The sequence below is a fragment of the Gracilinanus agilis genome, chromosome 6 (assembly GCF_016433145.1).
Source record: "Gracilinanus agilis isolate LMUSP501 chromosome 6, AgileGrace, whole genome shotgun sequence".
NCBI lineage: Eukaryota > Metazoa > Chordata > Mammalia > Didelphimorphia > Didelphidae > Gracilinanus > Gracilinanus agilis.
This window is the reverse complement of record NC_058135.1, coordinates 201282592-201310378: the sequence shown is the minus strand read 5'-3', so window position 1 is coordinate 201310378 and position 27787 is coordinate 201282592. Positions and strand designations below refer to the sequence as shown.

General features: G+C 37.4%; 1 protein-coding gene across 1 annotated transcript in view; it reads right to left on the bottom strand.

Annotated features, from left to right (window-relative positions):
• FAM184B (family with sequence similarity 184 member B) overlaps window positions 1-27530 on the bottom strand; it is a 108966-nt gene extending 81436 nt beyond the window's left edge. Inside the window, exon 1 of the mRNA XM_044680472.1 lies at window positions 27178-27530. Coding sequence (XP_044536407.1) covers window positions 27178-27324 — 147 coding nt within the window. The 5' untranslated portion in view covers window positions 27325-27530. The remainder of the gene's footprint in view (window positions 1-27177) is intronic.
• Between the last annotated feature and the right edge of the window lie 257 nt (window positions 27531-27787).

The window sequence follows — 27787 nt, the reverse complement described above, 5'->3', positions numbered from 1 at the left end:
AAGGCTGGTGATTGTATGTATGGGGCTTTGAGGTTATAGGATCATACATCAAAAGCTGGAAGGTACCTTACGGGCCCTCAAGGATCTTACAATATTAAAAAATACTCTCTGACAAATACATCTAGGCAAAAGAGAGAAATTTATAGAACCAAAAAGTATTCCTCAAGAGATAAGTGGTCAAAGAGTATAAATATTTCTAAAATGAAATGCAAATTATTGCTGATTATTCAAAAGAGTACTTCACATGATTAATAATAAGAAAATGTATCAAAACAACCTTGAAGTTTCAGCTTTATACCTAGCAAATTAGTGATGATAATAAAAAGTGAGACTAATCAATTTTGGAGTTCTAAAAAGATAAAGGCTCATCAATGCACTGTTGGAGGAGATATGAATTGGTATAATAATTCTGGAAAGCAATTTGAAATGCAAAGGAAGTGACTAAGATGCCCATACCCAGAGATTTGACAGTTAGAGATTTTCCAGAAGGTCACTGGCAAAAAGAAAGGCCCCATATATATCTACTTATTTGTAGCAGCACTTTTTTTCTGCTAGTAAAGAACTGGAAACAAAAGTAAATGTCAATTGATTGGGGAATGGCTAAATAGATTATGATACTTGTATGGAATATTATTGTGCTTTAAAAAATTATGAACATGGTTAACGCCAAGAAGCCAGAAAAGATTTCTATGAACTGATGCAAAAAGTTGTTCCTCTAATTAAGGCCAATTTGATAGGGGAGCGAAGGAAACCTATTAATGGAAACTTTAAAATAAAATTAAACAATTATTCATTAAACACTTACTCAATGCTTGACTGTAAAGACAAGAACCTAGAGTGAGGGCCCTCTTACATCAGAGATAAGTCCCTTGGTGTATGGTCCCTCAGTTTGCTGTGCCAACAACTTCTGCAGCCCCAGACAGACAAGACTAAATGACAACCCACAGCTTCAACTCTTCATGGGGAACATAGATCTAGTTACCATCCTTGAGAATCTAAGTGAAGAGGTAGAAATTGACTTAGAGGAGAGAAGAGAGATCCAAACTTTCCAAGAAACTTTCCTTAGGTCGCGATGGAAGCAATCCTTTTTCTTATTCTCCACCCCATTCTACTAAGCCACAGCAAAATGTTTAGTCACCACAAGTCCTCTACAGCTATGTTCCCCTTCCTGCAAAATACTCCTATGCAGGGAAGTGGGGTATACCCCAGACCAACAAACCCAAATACCAGTATCCCCTCTTGTAATTATCAGAAAGCCTGTTGATGTAGGGATCTTTTGTGTGTCTGAATATGGCTGCCTCTATACTAGGCTCAGTAAAGGCATGTGGCTGCCATACCTCATTCAGCTATGACTCATGCAGAAACAAGAGGATATTAGAGACCAGAGATTAAACCAGAGACAAACTGCATGAATTCTCTGTAAGCATAACCTTTTCTATAACTTTCCTGTCACTCATTTTTGCTGGCCTTTGTTTTGACATTGGGCCACCTATTCTGCCTGCTTCAACAGATCTATGAAACTGAAAGGAGCTGACTCTCATTTCTCTTCCAGTCCTGGTCCTCATAGCATTACATATCATAAGCTTTACCAGTATGAACTAAAAAATTGGATGCTAGTAATAAGAAGTTCCAGCTGACCTAGGTGATCTTTCTTCTGATAATCCCTTTCTCTCTCCCCCTGCAAAATGTATGAATAAACAGTGATTTATATATACAAGATTTCCCAAAAGTCTTAATCTAGTTTAATAGCATAAAAATTCACTAAGACTTTTAGGACACCATGTATATAAATTTTCCCTTCAAAAGTCTTGTGATATCAGCCAGGACAACCCCAAGGGACTCATGATGAAAAAATCTATCCACTACCACAGAAGGAACTAATGGATGCTGAATGCACATTAAGCCATTCTTTACTATATTTCCTTCATGAATTTTTCCCTAGTACAAGTGATATGGGTCTTCTTTCACAACATGAATATGGAAATATATTTGGTATGATAATATATGTTGTGTGTTTGGAATTCAGGGCGGTGCCATTTAAAAGTATCTTACAAACTTCCTGTGGACACGTGGGGACTTTGAGACTACATTCCCCATGATCCAATGAGTTTCCAGTTTCTGGTTTTGGACATGGGGACGTATGGGGGAGCTTAAATTCGGAGATAGGGCTTGAGACTCTCGCTCTCTCTTTTTTGGCTATGTAGCGATGACGGGCACTGGCGGTAACTTTGAAGAGTTTTTACCAGGCGCATGGTCTGATAATTTATCTCTATCAGCAATGGCTTTTATTAAAATACTATTTTCCCTTTTTATATCGGCCTTTATCATTTTTAATCATAACAATGTACAACTTATATCATGGTACCTGCCATCTTGGATGGATGGCAACTGGAACTGCAGCTCCCTAGTTCTTCCACTGTTCTTGTCTTATTCTAGTTTTAGTTTTTTATTAATTGATGCCAGTAACCAACTAAAGATATGCATATGGAAGAAAAGGATGTTTTCTAGATCTTGGTCAAGAGTCTAGGGTAGTGATGGGCAAAATTTTTAAAGAGGGGGCCAAAGGAAAGGAAATGCTCATCTGTCAGTCTGTTTCTAAGGCAACTCTTTTGAAGTTTCATTGTATTGTTTCCTACTCATTGTATTTGTCAGATTAAAAGTAATGTCTGGCAGCCTGATAGAACATTTCAGGGGGCCGCATCTGGCCCTCCGGAGAAGTTTGCCCATCACTGGTCTAGGGACATAGATTAGCTGTGTTCAGTTGTCAGGCAACATGTTGTAGTAAGAAGAATGTTGGACTGGGATTCAGTAGAATGTAGTTCTAGTCTCTCATTTGACTGGGTGATCTTGGAAAAATCTCTTCACTTCTAAAACTCAGTTTTTTTCATCTTAAGAAGAAAGGGCTAGGGTATCACCAAAGTCCTCCCCAGGCATAAAGCATAAAATTCTTTAGCACAAAAAGATCAGTTGAAATCTTCTGGAATAAATTGATCCTTTTTCCTGAGCACTAAATTATCCCTAAAAATGTTTAATCCAGGTTTTTGAAGAAGCAGCAATTTCCTGATGTTCTTGTCAATTTAATTATCAGTGTTCTCGTTATTGGTGATTGTAACATATTTGGCATGAAGCTTAAATATAGAGCCTAAGACTTCTTTCAGTACTGACATATATGTCTTAGAATCAACCAGTCAAGTAATTAACTACCTCCCTATTTGTGGCAATAGCCCAGAAACTGTCTGGTGTTGTAAAGATAATTTAGATGGTAAATTTCTTCTAGGCTACACTTCTGAATCTGTTCTGGAAAAGTGACAGGTACGATTTTTAACAAGTCAGGAGAAAGAGATAACTTTGACCTTTAGCACTTGTGAGAAGTTGTAAGCCATAGGCAGAGGAGGGACATGTCATTTGTATTGATACATGAGTATGCACCCCAGACCTCAGAAATAGGGTGATAAAGATTCCTGACCATTGGTAAAGGCACTTAGCAGAGGGGGATAAGTGACAGATATAGCTACTTGGGGATCAAGGCCATCTTTTGCTTTTCAAAAAATATGTGTTGAATCTTATCTCTTCTCTCTTCCTCAATTTCCACAACCAATCAATTGTCATGTCTTGTTATGAAGGTAACAGCAGCATTTGTCAAATCTGTTCCCTCTTCTATATTCACACAAGATTCTACCCTTCTTTAGAGTTTCATCACCTTTCACCTGGACTATTGGAAAAACTTCCTAATTGGTCTCCCAGCTTCAAGTCTTTCCCCTCTCCAATCTATCTTCCATACAGGTGCCAAATTGATATCCTTAAAACTCCAGTCTGAACATGTCATTCCTGTACTCAAAACCTTTCAATGGCTCATTACTATCTCTAGGATAAAAAAGATTATTTTTAAAATAATCACCAGCCTAGAGTTTGAAATGCTCCACAATCTGGGTTCCACTTACCTTCCTGGTTTGTTCACGTTATTCTTTAAGTATTTAAGTATTTAAGACACTCTCTCCATTCTAGTCAAACTGTCTCATTAGTTCCTCATCCATGACATTCCAACCCCTAATATGTAATCTCCTCTATCTGGGATGTGCTCCTTTCTAATTTCTATGTCATAGAATCCTTCACTCTCTTCAAAGCAAATCTCAGTTTCCTCCTCCATGTCTTTGCTTTATCTTTCCCAGTTATTACAGCCACTTCTTGAGTTTACTCTGTGACTACTTAATTGTGTCCACAGGAGCTATTTCAGTTTTGTTTTGGTTAAAATCATAAAATTTGACAAGTTTGCAATGTTTCAATTGCTATGTAAAGTGCTGAGGATATAAATAGAAAGAAGTCTGTCTCTCCTCTCAAAAGCTCACACTTTGACACACTAACACACAGAGTATATGTTAATAGACAAGTAGAATAAATAGCATGCCCAGAATCAACAAGGATTTATTAAGTGCCAACAATGTGCTAGGCGTATTGTACATAATTCTTGGGATACAAAAGAAGTTCCAAGAGTACAGCAGATGAGTACAGCAGAGTAAATGGCAAGATCAAGGAGTTCTTAGGTTGTATTTTGGTATCTGCCTGGCAGCATGGGGAATTTGGAGAAGAGAAGCCCACCACCAGGGGGAAGGGAGGGGTAAGCCTAAGAGTAGGAGTGGAACAGGGCTTCTGGTTTCCCTCCAAAAATGAGACTGGGGAATGGGGTGGATTGGGTCAGTGTCTGGTCAGACAGAGAAAAGGGGGTGAGAGTATTGGCAGGAAATTGTTATGATTAAAATGGATATAGACAGATGTAAATAGAAGTATTAATATTTTAATTAAAGCCATGTTGGTAAAATATAAGAAGGCCACGCACCTGCTATTATTTAATTCAAATTGCCCTCCATACCTTCTGCCTACCTGACCAAAGAGGTCACCTCCAATCACCTCGGGAGTCTTATACTGTTCTTTTACATAATCACACTTCCTGTCTACCTGCATTACAAGAGGAATCATGGAAAATGTAGTTTCCAAGTCCCCTAAATGTCCACAGGAAGTTTGTCATAGATCTAAATATTTAAAACTCAAATGAACCCCAAATAACCCTCAAAGGAACCCCCAAAATTCCAGATAACACAAAATTGATGAGTGGCCTCTAGGATGGGCTATGGAAAGGGAGACAACATTAAATATAGTTAATGCCATACTCAAGGCAACTGATGAAAGCTATTTCCTTTGCACCATACAGACCAATCTAGCTGGTCAATCAGTCACTCAGTGAGCACTTATATAACCACTAGCAATGTGCCAGACACTGTTCCAAATGCTCAAAGGAAGGTAAAAACCAATCCCTGCCCTCAGGAACTTATATTCTACTGGTAGAGACAAATGTATAAATAACTATAGGATGTAAGTACATGTAAGGAATATTCAGAATAGATGGAAGGTGGCCTTAAAGAGGAAGGGACTAGCAGCTGGGTAGGTATTAGAAAAGCCCTTGTGCATTACGTGAGACTTAAACTGAGTCTTAAAGGAAGATGAGGAAGCTAAGAGGCTAAGAGGTGTTCCAGGCATGGAGGATAGTTGCTGAATCCTGGGGTGTGTGGAGAGGAGCAAGGTGCAAGAAGGATGGAAAGATAAAGGGTGACTCTATGGTGAGCTTTAAATGTTAAATGAGGACTTAATATTTGAGCCTGAAGTTAATGGGGAACTGCTGTTGTTCAGTCCTGTCTGACTCTTCAAGAACCTATTTGAGGTTTTCTTAGCAAAGCTACTGGAATGGTTTGCCATTTCCTTCTCTGGCTCATTTTACAGATGAGGAAACTGAGGCAAACTTGCCCAGGATCACACAGCTAGTAAGTGTTTGAGGCCAGATTTGAAATCAGAATAATGAACCTTCCTGACTCTAAGGCTGGCACACTATATTGCCTTCACCACCTAGCTGTCCCTAACAGGAGTTTATTGACTTGGGAGGAGGGTGCCATGGGCAGACTTTCAATTTAGAAAAATCACTGGCACCTGAGTAGAAAGATGATTTGGAACCCAGCTTCACTGCCTTCCCTACCTTGATAACAATAAAGGGACTCAGTATCTCATAACTAGTGCTTAATCCATTTCATTCATTCATCTTATAACACAAATGAGGAAATAAATGAGTTTTAAATTGAAGTCATCTTTTCTTGAAGATTGCAGAAGAGCTTCTTGAACTGAATATACAGCAGACATCTTAAATTAAACATGTCCAAAACAGAGCCCATTATCTTTCCCTACAAAGCTCCCCATCTCAATCTTTGCTATTACTGCAGAAGGCAATATCATCTCTCCAGGCCCTCAGACTTGTAACCTAGGAGTCACGCTCACCCCTCCCCATCTCCCACTCTTCATATCTAATCTGTTGCCAAAGTCTGTTAATTTAACCTTTGCAACATCTCTCAAATATGCCCCTTCATCAGCTGTGACAACACTGCCGCCACTCTGGTACGGGTTCTCTACATTTCATGTAGGGACTTGTGTAATAATCTACTTAGTAGGTCTGCCTGCCTCATATCTCTCCTTACTCCAATCCGACCTTCATTTGGCCACCAAAGTGATTTTCCAAAAGTGTAGGTTTCATCATGTCACACACACCATCTCAAATCTAGTGGCTCCCTATGGCCTTCAAGATCAAATTACAAAATGCTTTTTGGCATTCGAAGCCCTTTATAATTTAGTCCCTTCCAGCCTTTCCAGTCTTGTTATGCCTTACTCCCTGCCAGGTACTCTTCAACCCAGTGACACTGGTCTCCTGACTGTTCCATGAACTCTGTCTCTAGGCTTCAGTCATTTTCTCTGGCTATCCCCCATGTTCCCCTCCTCAACTCTGCCTACTGACTTCTCTGGCTTCCTTTAAATCTCAGGTAAAATTCCATCATTTACAGGAAGCCTTTCCCAAACTCTCTTAATTCTAGTTCCTTCTTTTATTTATTTCCTACTTATCCTCTATGTAGCTTGTTTGTATATATCTGTTCACACTGAGCTTTTTGAGGGCTGGGACAATCTTCTGCCTCTTTTGTATCCTTAGTCTTAACCTGGTGCCTGGCACATGGTGGTTGTTTAATAAATATTCATTGATTGATAGATTGATGTTATTCTTACAAAATGCTAAGGTTGAAAGACAATATTACACTCATTTGACAGAAGAGGAAAATTAAAGCTAGAGAAGCTAAAAGAATGACCTAAAATCAAAAGGAATCTAGTGCCAGAGCCAAGACTAGAATCTAGGTTTCCCAACTTTGGAGCCCTTGTTCTTTTAATTAAAGCAAAAATTTCTATATTACATTCTACCTTCTCATTTGGTATTTTTGGATCCAATTTATCTCATCCCTTTTATTCTCCTTTCTCTTCCCTAGCACCATGATTTTCTGATTCTCCTTCCATCTCTTTGATTAATCTTTCTTTCTTCCCATCTCCTTGCTTCTGCTAGCTCATTAACTGTCAGCATCCTTCAAGGTTCATTTTGAGCTCTCTTAATTTATTTTACTTTTCTAGCAAGGAGAAAATCTCCATTAAAAAAAAACTATCACCACTACAAAGATAATTCTCTAAATTGTATTTCACTCTATTCTTCAGGCCCAGAGTTTCATCTACCTACTATATCATCTCATCTTGGACACAGGGAATATTAGAGTAGGAATTAATTTCAGAGATTTTCTAGGCCAGGCTTTCTTTCTTTTCTGCTACCATTTTATAGGAGTATAAATGAAGTCTGTGTGATTTATTTGTACAAAGTGCTACTTCATTTTTATCCTATACATTTTCTCTGCCAGTGTATGCAATTTCATGTGTAGACATTTAGACTACAATTTCCACCCCCACTCTTCTACTCCACCTTTCAAACAATCATGCCTTTCCAATTCCTCCATTTCTGCACTTATATTAAAAGCACCACTGTCATGCAGGTCCCCCAGGCTCACCTAGTAGGAGTTAACTCTTAGTTGACAAATTAAGTCCCACCTTTTATTCTTGCCTCCAGTCCCCATCCCTTGGGGATCAAAATTGCTAGGAATAGAAAGGAAGAAGGAAAAAATAAGCAAGAGTCCTGAACATTCCATTCTTCAAGCAGCAAATAGCACTTTCCATCCTTATTTGTATTTCTATTATGTCCTATTTTATCTTACAATACTTTTCTATAAATCTTATCTGCTCAATTAGATGACAAACTCCTTTGGAATGCTCTGCACGCTATCTATAGAAGCTTAATCAGTAAATTGAGTTAGCAAAAAAAATTGGAATTATCAAAAATCCAACTTAAAAATATATATCCAGTATTTTTCCAGTATATCTGCTTCAGACATTTGGTGAAAAGAGCTTACAAATTTTAACAAAAGAGTTAAAAATCTACAAATAAACAGAACAATTCATGGTCAATGTATTTGATACTAAATTAAAGGACAGATTCGTCCTTTCTTTTCAAAATAGATAAGCAATTTTTGGAGAATATATTTTGTGTGCGTGGTGGTCATGATGGTGGTGATATGTGTAGGGAATGGATGGTTATTTTTTGGAAAACCTCTTGTGATAAAACAAAATATATTAATAATTGTAACAAATTATTACTAGGTGCTACAGAGGTTATAGAGTGCTAGATCTGGAGTCTAGAAGAAATTAGTTCAAATCTAGTCTCACACTTACTAACTTCGTGACTTTAGGAGTCACTTAATTTAATTTAATTAAATCTCCAGTGTTTTTCCTTTTGAATACTTTAACTAAATCATTTTCATGAATATATTACATATAATCAGCAGAGGCAGCAAAATAGATGAGAATGTGGATGCTTATAAATACCTCTTGTCAATGTCCTACTATAATCTCTCACAGAGGGTCTACTGGATGGATTAGGTACCATTCTAATATTTTCTTGGCATTTTGTAGATTCCAATGACAAATGCAGTTTATGCACTAAATTAACTCTTATTCTGCATATAGGTAGGTCTATTTCCCTTTACCATCCTAGTCCTGATGATATATTTTACTCTACTTCTTTTATGTAATCTCATTAATAATAAGTTGCAGCCTACTATATGTGTCTCTCCATTGCCCTTCTGAGGACCTCAATTCTTTGGTGTCTCATAGTATTCCACAACCTGCAGCATACCTGGAATAATGTTAGTTGTCTAGCTGACCAACCTACCTTCTTTTTCTATCATAAAGATTCACTGATGACATTTTCTATTCTTGTTCTTCAATATTTCTCAAGTTATATGCAGCCATTCCCTTACATCCACCATGCACCTCTCCACTGCCCTCTGTGAGATGCTTATTTTCAATGAGTCTCACAAGCATTCTTAAAGTGCTGATATCAAAAATATAGGTCTTTTTCTGGGTTTTATTGGCTTGGGGGGTTTATTAAAGAGGTTCAGAAAAAAGAGAGTGCATCCACATTCTCATTTTTTTGCTGACTATGTTGACTGTGTGTAATATATTCATGAAAATGATTTAGCTAACATATTCAAAAGGAAAAACACTGGAGATTTAGTTAAATTAACCAGAATGCCTGATGTTGGGTCTGGTCAATTACTGAGTACAACTAACAGCATGAAATATCATCAGTGGATTTTAGGTCTTTCTTGTCAGAATTCATGTAAAATAGATGTTCATTTATAAATTCTTACATTGCTTTACTTTAACTATAAACAATGTAAGAATTTATCAATGAATGTAAGAATTTACAAATTAAGAGTTTATAAATGCATCAATAACAATAATAAGAAATAATAATAATAATAATAACAACAATAAAAGCTATTGTCAAAAACCTGAGAATCAATTGAGAAAATAGTTTCTAAAATCTCTTCCATCTCCAACATCCAATGTTAGCTGTAGAGATATGGTTTATTTATTTGTTTGTTTTGTCCCCTTCCTACCAATAACCATTATAGATAATTGGATAAAAGGAAAAGTTCAAAGTAACAATAATATAATAAAATTAATAACCAAGAATCTAATAATGATATCAATATCTATGAACTTAATTTAAATACCAAATCCCAAATACTGAGGAAATATATATTAGGCAGATTTCCAATTTGAATTAATGTCTAATGATCACTATATGTTATCTTATCAAATTTTGAAAAATAATTCTATCTTCTAACATGATTACAAAGGCATTTACCAATAAAACATAATAAATTTTACTTATTTATTTTTTTACCAATTACATATAATAAATTTCCACATAAATTTTCCAAAGCTATATGCTCCAAATTGTCTCCTCCCTCCTTCCTTCCCACCTCCTGGAGCTGGCAAGCAATTCAGTCTGGGTTATACATGTATTATCATGCAAAAAATATTTCCATCTTGTTCATTTTTGTGAATGACTAATCTTATAAAACCAAAACCCAAAAACATAAACGCAGAGAAGCAGGTGATACATTTTTAAAAAAACAAAAATGTGAGGAACTGAAATTATCCCCTGAAATACTGGCTTATTTAAGTAAAAAAAATGTAAAACCATTATTAAGCATCTTATTAGATAAGCTCTTGTTTCCTGTCACTAAATATTTATTGACATATAAGTAAATTCCTTCTTATCTGTTAGATTTGGAATGAAATGGGTCAGAAAATATAAGATTTCTTTAAAATCAAGAATTAATACCATTCATAGTATTTATTTCAAAATCATCTAAAGGTATTTAACTACAAGAAGTCTGCCAAAGTTCTGTTTAAATTAAAAAGTTTCAGAGCTTTGAAGCAATTCAACCACTAGTGAGGAAAATGGGTTGGCATTTTTTTAGTCACTAAAATAGTCACACTCTTTGACCTAGGGAATCCACTGGAACACTATCTCAGGGAGATTACTGGCAGCAATAAAAAAGAAGCAAATGCATAAAATGTGTTTATAGCAGCCTTATTTGTGATAACAGATGAGTTGGAAACAAAAATAAGTCCCACAATTGGGAAATGACTGAACAATGGTTGTATATGAGTGTGCAATAAGATGGGAGTTTTAGACTTGGGAAAAAGACCTTACGCATCATTTAATCCAAACTCCTCATTTGACAGCTAAGGCTGCTGAAGCCCTGGAGTGACAAAGTTACCCAATCACATTCACACAATTTGTAAAAAATCTAAGTGTCCCAAATTCTGAGTTTTTTTCTAATTTCCACACTCCTTACAATTATAGGATCATAGATTTTAAAGCTGGAGGGGAAATTAGCAGCTAGCAAGTATAACCTCATTTTATAGATGAGAAAACTGAGGCACAGAGCAGTTAAGTGTATTATCCAGGATCAACAGCTAATAAATGTCAAGGGTGAGATTTGAACCCAGATCTTCCTGACTCCAAGTACTCTTTACTCTACTATGCTTCCTCTCACATATGCTATGAGCTATGACAAATATGAATAATCAGAGCAACATGGGAAGATGTGTATAAAGTGATTAGTAATAAAATCAAAGTCAAATGAACAATGAATACAGCAATAAATAAAGTCAATAGAGGTAACAAAATGCAGATGTCAATGTTAGCACCATATTTCCACAGCTAAAGGTTACAGCCTTTATTTCCATTTTGGGAAAATATAGTCTATTAGTGGGTCTTTGGGTATTTGTTGTAATGAATCCTGCTGAATCCAAACAAAAACGTGTCAACCAATTTTAATATTGAAAATAATAATAATGTGAATGTTCTGCCACTGCCAAAAGTCTGAAGACCAGTAAAGAATATAATTCATAAAATTTCTCTTCCATCTACAAAATCCAATGTTAGATACATTATGTTGTTTTATTATTTTTTTCTCTAACTCTGCTGACTATATTCTCTAGAGACAACTTGTCAATGAGCCACCAGGGTGCTCAGCAATGCTGACCCAGCACTTGGCAATCATGGCAGACTATACCAGAAGGGGCTCGGTAAATGTAATGAGTTAATGACTAGTTTTCACTTTCTTGAGGCCTGCCTTTAAATCATATTCCTACTCCACATCCAACAAAACCCACAATTCTGTTCTAATCCCCTCTCTCATGTTTATTTAGGTTTTATCATAAGATAATTTAATAGATCTCCTTGTGGGCTCTGCTCCAAAGAACCTAAAGGGCAGGAATATCGAGTTTGGATGGAAGTGGAGGTTTGTTGGCAACAATAATGGAAAAGCTTTGCTAGATGAATGTTGAAAGTATCCGTAGCTCTTGACTGCCCTATCAATTTCTCCCTTAAAAGAAAACTGACCCATTTTCCCCAAGTTTTAAAGGTTACTCGCTCAGAGAGAGTCCTCATCTTACATAAAAGGTGTACTGTATTTAATGATAAGCATTTTAGTGGAATTTGCCATCCCTTTGTCTCTCAGAAAATTCCATCTGTGATGGACTGGAATACTCCTGAAGAAATGCATATGTTGGCCAGTTCTCTATCAGTTATGCCTGTGGGAAAATGAATAGAAATGTTAAGTTCTTTTCAATTTTATTGAAATCAGAACTAAACTAAGCAAAATTGCAAAGCAAGATACATTTATCTTCAAATTTTGTCTCCATTTTGTCCCATCCCTCAGCACCTGACTCTCACTCCTTTCCACAATACTTATGTTCTTTTCTTCTTACCTAGAGTCATCATCAATAAGCATTTATTGAATGTCTTTGTATGGAGCACCGTGCCTTAAAAAGTCTCCTAATCAAGCCGGAGTGACAGGAAACATGCAGGGAGACATAATAACTATACAAGAATACTCCCAAATTTTTCTCTCACACGAAGTTCTGACTGATAATGGCATACTGTTTGGATTCTAGGAATGTGTGCATTTTTAAACTTCCATACAAAGTTCAAGTTGAAGAGGGATTCCTGTTAGATGGTAACTTCTTCTATTTGGATAATATTCGATTAGCTCTTAACACTGCAGAACTTCACCCATAAAAATCCTTAGTCATTCTAGAGAATTTGACTTAACTTTCCACACAGCAAAAACCAGTCGATGGAGAATGTCTATTGCCCAGGAAGAGGTTTCCATCAGTATACATAGACAGATACTCCCAATGGACAATCAGTTGGGCACTGAGTTAAAAGGAATGAGAAGAACAGGCTGAACTGTTTTTAGAAAAATTTTAGCTTTTTTTTACTGACCTCAACTTTCTTTCTGAAACAAAGATCTACTCTTTTAATACCAATCCTCTTCTAATGACATTGTATAGCTATGAATCACAGAGGATTAATCTGTACACTAATTAATTTGAGGATCACTCAAATGGCAATGAAGAAAGGCATGATGGGAGTGATAGACTATAATATATTACTTACAAGGAATTCTCCAGGAAAAATTGCATAAAGAAGGTCAACAAAGAAGGGTATGACTAGGGAAAAAAAAGATGGATTGGTAAGAAAGGCATAAAAATGAGCAGTCCATATACTTCTCTTGTTGTGAAATGTCAAAAGAATCTAAAGAAGAACCACAGCATATTAGGAGGGATGAGGTAGGTTTAAGGAAGGGTCCCCCAGTTTTGTCAGAGAAACATGGAAGAGAATCACAGGGTAGAGATCTGTACCTTTAGAGGGAATATGCACATCAATGAGATCAGATTCATTAGAGAATTGGAAGGATCCAAGTCAATTAAAAAACTAAAGCATTAAATTATGCTTTGATGGTGAAATTCCAGGTATTAGCTATTCCACTAGGGGAGTGGGGAAGGAGAGAAAAAGACTTTTTTGGGAATCAGAGCTTGTGTCATCCCTGAAACAGGGTTGACTGTAGTTTAGATCCACCCTCATAAAGTATTACTTAAGAAGTTAAAATGGCAAGTCACTACTCCTCGAGATCCAGTGTCAAAATGCAGAAAAGCTTTTAAATTTTATCTCTAAAGGCTTCACTATTAAATGATATTGCTGCTTCTGGAGACTATGAGTCTAAAAGTCCAGTGACAGGAACTGAATTAGCTAAAGGCAAGAAGGATTGCTTGTGTGTTCTTCAGTACTAATGATTCAATGATTTGTGAGAAGATATTATTCACTTACAACTTGGAAGCCTTTTCTAGATAATCCCTCTTTCCCAAGAGGCTTACAACAGTATAAAACAATATTTCAAAGAGCTTATTTAATAACAACTTTTGCAAAGGTGAGAATAAGAATAATCAAATACCATTATGATACCTGCCATAGTTTAGATAAAATGATACCAGGGTTTCTATAAATAAGTGTTTTGTTTTAGTTGAAATGTTCCAGTGTCAGGGGTTGTGGGAGAAACCAAAACATCAATAAAGAATACACCATTTGAAATGGAAGATTTCATGATTAACTAGGTTCTATGCATGTGTGGAGATAACATGGATCATAACAGGATGGTTGGAGTCCCTTGGACTTCATTCAACACTATCCTCTTAAGTATGGTATAGTGGAAGGAAGTCAGGAACCTGAATTCATGTCCTAACACTGATCATTCCTATCCATGTGAACCTGGGCAAGTCATTTCAATTCTCTCTGGGCCTGAGTTTCCTCTTCAGTTAATCAAGGATACATACTACCAGGCTGTGAAGCAAATACCTTGCAAAACTTTAAAAGTGCTATACAGTTATAAATGATAAATTCCTTTTAGAAAGATCTTCTTTAGGGAAAGGCTATGAAATGATTCCCCAGGTATTTCTTGGGGCTTTCTTTAAGAATTTTACCAAAAGACATGATGTCTAAAAGGATTTCCAGTGTTTGCACTATCACATTGACCATTAGGGTGTCCTTTGATAAGAAGGTAGAGCTGGCAGTGTCTGAGTCAGGGCTTGGGGCAGGAAGGAATGGTAGGACAATGTTGTTCCTGGCAATGGCCAATAATAAAAAGGTACATGCACAGATTAGTTTAGGGTTTAAAAGGTACTCATCTGAAAACAACCCTGGAAAGTAAATAATGCAGGTTATTATTATCCCTGGTATGCAGACAGGAAATCTGAGCATTAGGGATCTTTGATGACTTGCCTATAGTAAGGCAGCAGTAAATATCATCAGACCCAGGACTCTAATCTACAAATTCTTGACATGTACCACATCCAGGACTCTGTCTCTTATTCTTGTGATGACTCTTTAACATGTTTTGGTTGAAGAAAAGGGAAGTTATTATGTCAACACTTTTTGATCACTATACCTCCTTTCTTTTAATCTACATTTCCCTTCCCAATTGATGGAGAATATTTTGGATGCTCTCCCTTTGGGACATATTTTCCTTCCTAAGACTGGTCATTTTTTTCCCTCTAGTCCTTTTCAAATGATCTAAATATATTGGAATTAAAATTTTATTTTATCCATTTTTACATAGGTTTATTGTCTTTCCCTCCCACTTACTTCTCCCAACTGAACAATTAAAATATATAATAAATATTCATAGTCCAGAAAAACAAATTTCCATTTTGTCTGTATCTTAAAATGTGTATTTCATTCTGAATTCTAAACCCATTACTTCTTTGATAAGGGATGGGAAGCAGGGTTCATGTTCAGTCACTTGGAGATACAGCATTGCAATGACCAGAATTCTAAAATCTTTCAAAGTTGTTTTCCTTTATAATGCTCTTGTCATTGTATAAATTGCTTTCCTAGTTCTGCTTTTCTTCATTCTGCATCAGTTCAAAGAGGTCTTCCTAGCTTCCTCTGAAACTGTCTGTTTCATTAATTCTTAGGGAGCAATAATGTTCCATTTTGTCATTGTTGTTCAGTTTTGTCCTACTCTTCATGAAACCATGAACCAAAACTATTCATGAGGTTTACTTGGCAAGGGATACTAGAACGGTTTGCCATTTCCTTCTCAGGTGGATCATTATATCTATCTGCCTTAATTTGTTTAGTCATTCTCTAATTTATGGGAGTTTCCAGTTTTTTCTTACTTGTCAAGATCTCTTTATCATCTCTGATAATCTGATAAAGACAGTTTAGTTGATAAGGAAATAAGGATGGGACACAAGAGTTATCTTTTACCTCATGCTTCCAGCTCTGTTTCCAGGACCATGGAGTTTATTATATATATTTCAAGACTCATTTCACACAAAAGAACCCCCCCCCAAAAAAAAACTTTGCAGATGTGCAGAAGTTACAAATTATGTCACATCAAAACACAAAACATTGGCTTCAGACTAGACTGAGGCCAAGGCTGAATTTTGACCGGCTTCTTATCAGGAAGCCAAGCTGGGAGTATTTTTCTCAGGGATGAATTGCCCCTTGCTAAGATTTTGGCCTTGGCTATACCAGGCAGCAGCATTCCTTGCTGTGTTGACAGTGTTAACTCTTTAAATTCAGGCTTGATAGGAACTTAAAGCTTTCCAATAAGGCCACAATACTTTTCAACAAGAAATCACAAGGATCACAAAAGGGGTCAAAAGAGGAGTCTCAGATTTTTATCTATTTTCTTATTGGCTTCCCACACTAATATGAAAAACGCTACTATAAATATTTGGATATATATGGATCCTTCTTTTTTTAATCTCTTTGAGGTTGTAGCCTGATGGTGATGGTGGTATTCCTAAGTCAAAGAGTATGGATGGATAGTTTAGTGATTTTTAAGATGTAGATCCAGTTTAGATTCCATCATGATGACCAACAGAACTGCACTTTTAAGAGGAGCATGAATGTGGTATCTATGTCTGTGACAATTCTCAGCAAAGTTCATTATAGGCATATGAAAATGGTGAGCATATAGCAGGCTCTCAATTAATATGTATTTATTGCTTGGTTTTCTTACAGTGGACACCTTAAGATTTGAAGAAATCATTTCATACAATATCATGTTATTTTGTGAAAAGCCACACTTCATCTATAAGTTATATCATTTAATCATTTTTATATGCTAGAAACTGACTAAAACAGAACTGTTCTCTTTCATATTGAGAATTCTGAAATAAACTTGTATAGGATTGCTTAAACATATGTACCCAAGCATGTTCCTGCAGGCATGACATTATTTTTAGTGAAGTAGAAATAGTCAGTAAGCGCAATAAAAACCTCCACACCCACATGCCATAAAAACACAGTGCTCAAATGTCAGCTGCCTGCCTAGCACTTCGATTGCTGCAGGCACTCATTACTGCTGCCTCAACACAATTCCCTGACATTCCCAATCAGAAACATGTGGCAGAGCTCTCTACTCCCTCGCGGGTCTCCCTTCTCATTGGACATATTTGTAATTCGTTTAAGACAACAACAACAAATCATGAATGATGCCCACTTGCTACTTAAAATTATTTATTCCTGTTAGAATAGACGTATTTTGTCCTTAATATATACAGAGATAACTTGACTATGCCTGGGGCATTCACTTGGATTTTTTCTAGCAAGAGCAGTGGAATTGCACTATATTCTTTCATCTGGTTCTTATTGTGATTACTTTTGAAGAGGTTAGTAAAAGCTACAATCTGTGACCCTTAGTCCTCTACCTGAGTTCTAGCCCTGGCTTTGTCCCTTACTCTTTGCTGAGGGAATTGAGTCAGACGATTTTTTAGAATAAGAGAATCTAAAATTCTGGAACGGTATCTAAGAAGGAAGCATCTTTGCTTTGCTTAGCCACTATTAACAGTGAATCAATCAATGAATATTTATTAAGCATCTATTATGTGCCAAGCACTATGCAGTCACAGATACTAGAGTTAACATTCAGGCTCCAATTTACAAATTTAATTTGATAGTTTTCCATCTCATAATTATTAGAAATGAAAAATAAGCTTATATTTACATACACTTTACAAAAAATTTTCACAGGAAAAAAGGAAGTAACCATTTATTAAGTGCTAACTATGTGCCAGGCACTGTGCTAAGAACTTTACCAATATTTTCTCATTTGATCCTCAAAAGAGCCTGCGAGGGATTTCTTCCTTTTCTTCCTGTGTAAAGATTTTTGAAAAATGCTCTGTAAATATAAGCTTATTTCTTATTTCCATTAGTAATTATTAATATCAACAAAATTATTAATCAATCAAATATTATTTATTTATGTTGATCATGTTATTAATTAATATTAATAATTTCTTAATTATGAAATTAAAACTACCTCAAAACATCCTCATTTTACAGTTGAGGAAATCAAGGCAGACAGCAGGTTAGATAACTTACCCAGGGCCACATATCAAGTAAAAGTTAGATCCTGAATCTTTCCCTTTCTTCCTAGGCAAAGGTCCTAGGGGGACTGGTCTCTCTTCCTCTACCCTTTCTGACTTCAGAACCAACCCTCTATTTATTTATCATATAGCTACCTTAACTACATCATGAAATTTCATCTCCCCAAGAGCCTTGTGGAAAGTACTGCACATATTATCTTCATTTTATAGATGAAAAAAATGGAGCTCAAAGAAATGACCTGAGTAAACTTGTTTAGCTCATAAGCTCTAGGAGCAAGTTGATTCAGTTCATTTTAAACATAATTTCTAATCATATGACTAGAAAATGCCTTCATTGAAAGTTACTAGAATAAGTCAGAGACCTCAGTAATGTGACTGAAATTACCAGACACCCCCAGGAAATGCCAATAAAAGTATCTCTGGAAAGACCTTGTTCAAGTTGTGAGATATAATGGTAAAAGTTGTTTCAGTCTTGGCGAATGTTAGAGGAAAAGTGGTAAAAGGGACCTCCAGGGTTTCTCAAAATGCCAAAGAAAGAACTACACTAGAGCAAAATTTCATCTTTATTCTATAATCAAGGCTTTAAGAAAAAAAACACCATCATCTTCTGTTCTAACATGTTGATCACCTTTGTGGTCCATTTTGAACTCTTTCCAATTTGTACACATTATTTGGATAAAATACATTAATAAAAAGGTCACTTTGAATTGGAAGAGAAAAGAATGTATTTTCTGAATACTGCACTTTTGTTAGTCAACTAGAATTTTTTAAGTGCCTACTATGTGCTAGTCACTCTGCTAAATGCTGAGATTCAAAGAAAGAAAAGACAAATTAAAAAACAATTTCTGCTCTCAGAGTTCATTCCAATCAATGAGCCAGTCAAATAGCATTTATTAAATGCCTATTATGTGCCAGGCACTGTGCTAAACAGTGCGACTAATTACTGGGAGTACAAAGGAAGGCAAAAAAGAACAATTAGAATGTGGGAGATAGCATGCAAAAAACTGTGTACAAACTTGATATATACAGAACAAATTGGAGGTAATCTCAGAGAGTAAGTAGAACTGGAAAAGGCTTCTCACAGAAGGTGGGATTATAGCAGAGACTCAAAACCACAGAACTATTAAGTTGAAATGAAGAAAGGCATTTCAGGCATGGGGAGTAGTAGGCTTTGAAAAAGCACGGAGTGGAAAATTGGAAAATGGGAGAATGCCCTTCAGTTGGGGAATGGCTGAACAAATTGTGGTATCTGTTGGTGATGGAATACTATTGTGCTCAAAGGAATAAAGAACTGGAGGAATTCCATGTGAACTGGAACAACCTCCAGGAATTGATGCAGAGTGAAAGGAGCAGAACCAGGAGAACATTGTACACAGAGACTGATACACTGTGGTGAAATTGAACACAACGGACTTCTCTACTAGCAGCAATACAAGAATCCAGAGCAAGGGGAGGGACTTAAAAGAAAGAAAACTAGCCACGTTCAGAGGAAGAACTATGGGAGGAAAAACACAGAGGAAAAACAACTGCTTAAACACATGGGCTGATGGGGATATTATTGGGGATGAAGACACTAAACGATAACTCTAGTCCAACTATCAATAATATGGAAATAGGTCTTAATCAATAATACATGTAAAACCCAGTGGAATTGTGTGTTGGCTAAGTGGGGTTAGGGAGGTTTGGGGAGAGGGAAAGAACATGAAACATGTAACTATGGGAAAATATTCAAAATAAAAAGAAAAATATTTAAAAAAAAAAAAAGAAAAAGCATGGAGTGGGGTAGTTAGAAGGATCAGTGGACTGAGAGCCAAGCCTAGATATGGGATGTCCTGGATTCAAATCCCACCTCAGATACTTCCTAGATGTGTGACCCTAGACAAGTCACTTAAGCACCATTGTCTATCCCTTACCACTCTTCTACCTTGGAGCCAATACACAGTATTGGGTCTAAGATGGAAAGTAAGGGTTTTTAAAAAGAAGAAGAAAAAGTATGGAAAAGAGGGAGTGAGGTGGACTGGAAAAACAGGAAGAGTTCTATATCATCTATATATTCCATTTTTATTTCTTTGCCCTGTATATTGAATCCCAAAGTTTTGGTAAGCCAGATAAATTGTCTAATTAGGTAAACTGAACTTTCAAACCTCTATTTGTATATCCCTATTGAATATGACATCTTCAATCATCTCTCCTGATTGACTAAAATAATTCTTTCTTGGTTTAGTGGATGCTAAATAGATTTCAGTTATAATAAGATCTCAAAGCTTCATAAAGTCCTGGGCTCTGGGGATGGTTAGCGTAGGGCAAAAGATAGCAGAAGTGAGGTTGGGGCTAGAGTTGTACCATAAGTTTATCTACAAGCCTACAATGAATGAGCATTTCCCATAAAGGGATGAGCCTGTAGCCTTGCCATTTGTATTACCATTGTTCCCTCCTAATCAAAGGGTCTTACCATCTGCCCTGCTACTGTGTCATATTGTGCTAGGCTTTACTATCTGTCTTATAGCTGAATTCTCCTATATTTCCTGTCTTTCCCTCTGTTACAATATGATCTCCTTATAAGTAGAAACTGTATCATTTTTCTATTGTGTCTATTATGTCTAAGATAGTGCTTGGAAAGAATAAGTGGTGTTTTTAAAATTCTCACCAAAAAAGAAACCCTATTCTAAGTTTAAGATGTAGTTTCAAATGTAAAGTTTCTACTACACAATTTTAGAAGACTAAAAGAATTGACTTGCTAGGAGAATTGAATTATTTTTCTTTCTAAGGCCTTCAGAGTCACAAAACTGCTAGGAACCTTGGTTTTCTAATCTTTTAAAGGAGGACAAGAATACCTATTTGCTAAATGTGAAGATGCCTTTAAAAGCATTTTATAAATGTTTTAAGGTATTATTAAGTCATTATTAACTGACTTGAGAATACACTTGGCTCTCGATTCCATGTTTCCCACTTGCATGGTGTTCTGGTTCTACTGTCTCTACTTCCTTTTATAAAAATGGGGACATGAAACAAGATGAACCTTAGAGGTACACCATTACTTTCATCACTTTATTTTTAGGCTACCAAATTCAGCACTTAAGTCTTTTCCTTTCCTCCTAAGTACTTTGCCTAGAGTAGATGATTGGGAATGCAATGGATATGATTCCCTGGTCCAAGCAACCACTCTTCAAGAAGAGACATCATGGGTTAAATGAGTAAACAGGATATTTTTCTCAATACTTCTTTCTTTAGTATAAAAATACATTTCTTAAAACAGATAATCATAAGAACATTAACTATGGTCCAAAACATTCTGTAAAGCAGTTTTGAATTGTGGTAATAAATGTAATTCAAATGTTCATTCTCTTTGAACAAAAGAACCCTAGGCATGTACCCCAAGTAAGCCAAAGATAGAAAAGTCCCATATACACCAAAATATTCATAGCAGCATTTTTTTCATGATAGCAAAGAACTGGTAACAAAGTGGACACCCATCCATTGGACAAGGACTAAGCAAATTGTAATGTGCCAATTAATGCACCATATGAAAAATTCAGAGAAACATGGGAAATTTTTGTTTAACTGATAACAGAGGAAAGTAAGCAGAATCAGGGAAACAATGTGAATGGGCGGGGAGGGGAGGATGAAAGTCAATACTATATAATAACAACCAAGCTTGCTTGGCCCCAGAGAAGAGATGAGAAAATCTATTTCTTTCCCTTTTGTGCAGAAATGGGAGATTGTGGGTGCATAACATTGACTTTGCTGTCAGACTTGATTTATGTGTTGGTTGGTTTTGCTTAACAACTTTTTTTCTCCTTTTCTTTTTTATTCCTCATTATAAGGAAAGGCTCCTGTAGGGGAGAAGGGAGAAGGATATTTGAAAATGAAAATGATGCAAAAAAAAAAAAAAAAACAAGAGAAAGAAAATTAAAATGGTGCTGAAAAACAAACAAAAGGCTTTCAATAAGAGTTTTTTTTTAAACTTTAAAGGCTATTACATTTTGAAAGGCTCTATTGAAAACTCTTAATAAAACCTTGGTACGACTAACCGTATTTTTAATTCTTCACTTTCCTTAATCTATTCCATCATACCTTTCATTCACATATCAGCATGCTTACCTGTAACTCACCTTGTTTCTCTTAAATTAGAAAAGGGAAAAAATGCTTTCTTGATCTGTCTATTGTTTCACAACTTCGAGCTACTTTAGTTTCAAAATCTCTAATAAATTCTCACAATTACTAGCTAAAAATTCTGAAGCAAGAATCCTCTGGCTATCACCAGCTTTTGTATTGTCACTAAGAGCACTCTAATCACTTAAATTCCTAATCTCTCATCATCTCATTCAATTTCTGTGGAGGACTGATAAATCTAACTTCCTCTTTGGCTGTCCTGTCAAATCCTTGTCAGATCCCAAATGCCCTCCTTTCCATCAATGGCCCAACAATCGAAATTGGGAGTAGTCTAGGAATCTTGTCGAATTTTCATTAGGGCCTAGAATTGCTTATGAACACATTAGAAAATAATTGTAACAGCTTAGGAGATCACCTGCATCCCATAGGATCATAGGATTTGGACCATATCCTCTTCTATAACTGAGTTACTTCTACCTTTTTTTCTCTATTCACTGCAGGAGTCACCCAAAAAAGAGAGGGGGTGGGGAGAAGAGCTTAAATGCATGACATTACTGTTCTATGTAAAAGTCTTTTGATTGCTTTCTCCCTCACTCTAATCAGAAATTTCCCTTTCAGTTTTCCCTTTAGAAAAAAAAGTCTGAAAACATCCACAATATGCTTTTGAAATTTATTTAGCCAATTTGGGCAATAGTAATCCTAATATTTTTGTTCACTGGTCACTTTAGCAACCAGTAACTTTTATATTCTCCTCTGATAGAGTTTAGGATTACAAAATTAGTTCATACAAGGGAAATAGTCTTTTCAGAAGGAATATTTTAAAGGAACCATTTAAGCAGAAAGCTTTGAGTTGTCTTAAAATAGAGAGTCACCACACAGAGTCACATACCTCTCCCTCCCCCCCCCATAGCCACCTAGAAAATGGAAAGTCAATACAAGGCACTTGTTCCTTGCCTCACTAGTCTGGGATCAGAGCCAGATAACAGTAATGTCATAAGAAACCGGAGAAGTTGGAGTAAGGAGGAATGGTAAAAGAAAAAAATGGGAGAGGCTGAAGATATCAGAAGAAATGAAGCCAGTTTTACTAGAAGAAGCTATCCTGGGGGTATAGGGGAAAGCCAGCAGCAATGCATTTATTCTATCCCAACAAAAAACTGAACAAAGGAATATATTGTTGTGGGTGTCCCTTCTGGTTATCAATAAAACAGCAAAAAAAAAAAAAAAAGGGGGGGGGGTGGAATTTGAGAGGGGAAAGGAATAGTAGTAGCATGTGGAGGGAATATACAGTTACAGTTCGGCAATAGGGAATCTCCTATGATGATTCTGGACATGCACATCCTTTAACTTCTTCTGTTGCTGTGTCAAATCCTTGTCAGATTCCAAATGCCCTCTCCTTCACTGGGACTAGTCAAGGAATCTTATTTTTCATTAGGACCCAGAATTGCTCTAAATCAGCATTCATTACCTTATCTATGAACACATTAGAGCAGGGGTCTGCAACGTATGGCTCTTTTGAGGGCCAGATATGGCTCTTTCTGCAGGAGCCATAAAGTCAATTTTTTTTCAGGCTGTTAGAGGAGCGCGCACTGTGAGCACTGTACGGCTCTCACAAAATTACATTTTAAAAAATGTGGTGTTTATGGCTCTCACAGCCAAAAAGGTTGCCAACTCCTGCATTAGAGAGTGCAACTGCCTATAATGCAACTGTGTATTTCACAGGGACATAGGTCTTAGAGCTACAAGGGATCTTAGAGATTCTCATTTTCCACATTAAGAAACTGAGTCCCACTCGAAACTACCACACCAATACAACTAACAACAATTTGGAAATGGGTCTTGATCAATGACACATGTTAAAACCAGTGGAAATGTGCATCGGCAATGGGTGGGGGGAGTGCAGGGGTGGGGTGAAGGGGAAAGTAGGAGCATGAATCATGTAACCATGTTAAAAATGAATATTAATAAAAGTTTAAAAAAAAGAAGTGAGGGAGAGGAAGGAGTGAGGGAATTTAAAACTCAAAATAATTTTAAAGGAATATTAAAAATGTTTAATGTAATTGAGAAATATTTAATGAAGTAAATAAAAATATTTAAAACAAAAAACAAACAAAAAAAAGAAACTGAGTCCCAGAGATGTGAACTGACTTCCTCAAGGTCATACAAGGTACACCATTTAGCACAGGAGCTGGCACAAAGTAGAAGCTTTTAAATGTTTGATATCTGACTGACCATGGTTATACATAATAAAGCACATAGTAGTAGCTGGGGGTGTTGTACATATAGTAGCTGGCGAGTTGGTTCTTAGTAAACAGATTAGTACCAAAAGAATGTGCAATTTAGCCAAAACAATAACATTTTACATTAATATAGTGTTCTAAGGTACTCATCACCTCTGGACTATTCTAATATCTTCCTAATGAATCTCTTTGCTTCTAGTCTCTACTCCCTCCAATTTACTCTCCAAATAACCAACAAAGTGACTAATCAGTGACTCTAAAAGGAAGATCTGATCATGCCTATCTCCACCCTCTACTCAGTATCAAATATACTCTCCTCTGTTTGGAATTTAAATCTGTTCGCTATCTTGTGACATTCTCCTTTCCAGGCTATATTTCACTCATTTCCCTCTATGAATGCTACAGCTCAACCAAACTGGCCTTCTTGCGGTCCCATACCAGGTAATACTCTATTCCCTATCTTTGGTTCTTGGTAGAAAGAAGGTGGGTTGTCACCATGCCTTGTATGCATTTATTCCTTCCTCAAGTCCTCCTTGATCTCTGGTTTCCTTTGAGACCCAGTTCAAATGTAACCTTCTGAATAAAACCTTTCCTGGTTTCAACCCCTACCTTCCTTTTCAAGATTATTATGTAACTATGTTGTAGTTATACCTATTTATGTACATATTGTTTCCACCTGTTAGAATGAAAGCTCTTTGAGAGCAGGAATTGTTTCACTTTTGTCTTTGAGTTTCTGTGAGCAGTAAGATCCCCAGTAGATACTAGGGGCTTGATAAATGCTTATTAAGACTGCTAACCAGGGCAGCTAAGTAGCATAGTGAACAGAGTGCCAGCCCTGGAATTGAGAGAACCTGTGTTCAAATTTGGCTTCAGATGCTTCTTAGTTGTGTGACCTTGGGCAAATCACTTAATCCCTTTTGCAAAAAAACAAACAAACAAACAAACAAAAAAAACCCTGCAAGATTAGCATGAACAAAGTCATAACTAGCTAAAATATGCTTGGAGCAAATTCAGGTGAAGGCATAATACAAGGAGGGGCAGTAGAACTGCAAGAAGGACAGTCTCATTTTTGTGATGCAGTTGTTCTGGAATGGGAGTAGTCTATCCTCCAAGAAAGTGTTGGCCCATAAACATCCACCAGGAATGGAAGGGAAGGTAGCCTTGGACAGTGATGAGAGTCATGGAGAAAGAGAGAGCTTGAGAACCATGAGGAAAGAGAAAGAGATGGAAGGTTGCTGGAAAAGGAACCAGAAGACCCAAGATTTGAGTTTGGGCTCTGCTACTTACTGCTGTGTGACCTACAAGCCCCCTGTAGGAGTCCGTTTTCTCATCTGTGAAATGAAGTTAGACCTGATGGCTGGCTACTAAGATCTCTAAATCCATGATCCTCCTTAGGTGGGTTGCCTCTGTAGGGGACCCCTGGAGAAAACTTGTTAGCCAAAGCTAGTTACAGCTACAATTTGAAGATAGCGGGCAAATATTTATTAAGCACCTTCTATGAGCACTGTGCTAAGTGCTTAAAAAATATCCCTGGGACGTAAGTGCTCTACTTACCCTCATTATACAACTGAGGAAACTGAGGCAGATAGGGGTCAAGTGATTTGCCCAGGATCACACAACTAGTGTCCCAGACCAAATTTAAATTCAGATCCTCCTTACTCTAAGTCCAGTGCTCTATCCTCTATACCAGTCTGAATCCCAAGTACAATGGGCTTATTATTCAAAAGAAGGAGACTGACCAGATGTTTGCCAATTTCACTAATAATAGGCAATGCAAAATTTCTTGTCCATGAAAAAGAATTTCCCTTAGTTATCCAGAAGGATTTTCTGACAAGGGTTCTAAATCACTGGGATGGATAACCGAAGTCAGATGTAGCATTTGTTTCAGAATTGTAGGGCTCAGCATAGGAAGAAAATAGAGATCTAGTTCAAGTCCTTCCTTTGACAGATGAGGAAACTGAGATTCCTAACAGGTAAGTAACATCCTCCATGACACAAGCGCCAAGAAGAAGAACCTGAATGTGAACCCAAGTCCTCTGCCTGACGGTCCTTAGGCAGAGTTCTAGCAATCCAGGGGGCCTCTACTGATGGCACTGGCATGAAATCTGGGAAATAGCCTAGTTGACCTCTCAAGGTCCTTTCTATTACCACGAATTTTAGACTGAGCTAAACTCTGCCTTCACATTTATGCTCACACAGAAGATACTTGTACAAGGAGGGTGTAATCCTGGTGGACTATGCCTACATTTAATGTCACATCTAGTACATTGTTGGTATTCGACAAATGACAGCAAATATTTGCTGAGTGGATGGATGGATGAAATATTTAACAATCCACAGGGCTGGAACAGTAATGTACTGCAACTCAATTAAGTGTTAATATTCCAGGCACGAATATTTCAGCAGAGCTGGCAATATATTAAAACAAACAGAAACTAAAATCCAATGCCATTCAGATCCCCTATACTACTGGGGAACCCCCTGCAAATCCAACAATCCGCTAAAGACACACTGTAGCAGTTTCCTTTGGAAGGAACCCATTTCTACCCGCTGTTATCATTATAGTAGGACGGACGCTTATTGCCCTTAATTGTGAGGTACCAAAGGGTGGAGAATACAGTCCACTGAGCCCGGTTGGCTGCCTTTTAGCGCAAGCAATTCATTGAAACAAAGTTTCTGTGCCCTGGTTCCACTGTGCTTGCTTCGTCTAAAGAAGGGATTGAACTCGCTCGGGCTGGCCGAGTTGCCCCGGGCAGCCCAAGGCACCGCCGGGAGGGAGCCGCGGCCCCGACCAGGCGGAGCGCCAAACACACGCCTAGCTTACCTTGGTGAGCTGGGCGATCTTCTTACACATTTTCACGTGGATCTCCTGGGTGTACTCCTCTCTCGAGCCGCCGCCACTGCGCTGAGCTGTCTTGGAGCCATTGCATGCTCCTGGCTGGTGAATCTTGCTGTTCAGAGCAGAAGCCATCAGGCTGAGGGGTTGCTTTAATGAAGACCACCTCGGCGTGAAGATGCGCGAGGACGCGAGAGTGTGTAAATTTAAGAAGAATAGACCGTTTACTGCAGTCCTGCCCCTAGCAGCGCCACAGTCTCCCCTCTCGCTGTCCTGAGCAATACTAAGGGACAGGAGCCCCCCAAGCAGCCTTCTCTTTCCTCCTCTCTAGCGCCTCTGCAGATAACCCGACCTTTCCGCTAAAAAGCTCCAGCAAGGAGAAAGCGAACATGTGCAAACCGCTTTTCCCCCTTAGTGTGTGCGCGTTTCACTCCTCCAATGGTTGAATTTCCGTCATTAGCTGCCGCAGGGGGCTGGGTATTGTGGGCTTCTAGGGAAAGCTGTTGAGCCTCGGGCGGCTGGGACCTTTCCAGACTTGGATGTGGAGTTAACGATTTTAGACCGTCTCCCTCTGGAGCGTAGTTGAGGCACTGAGTGG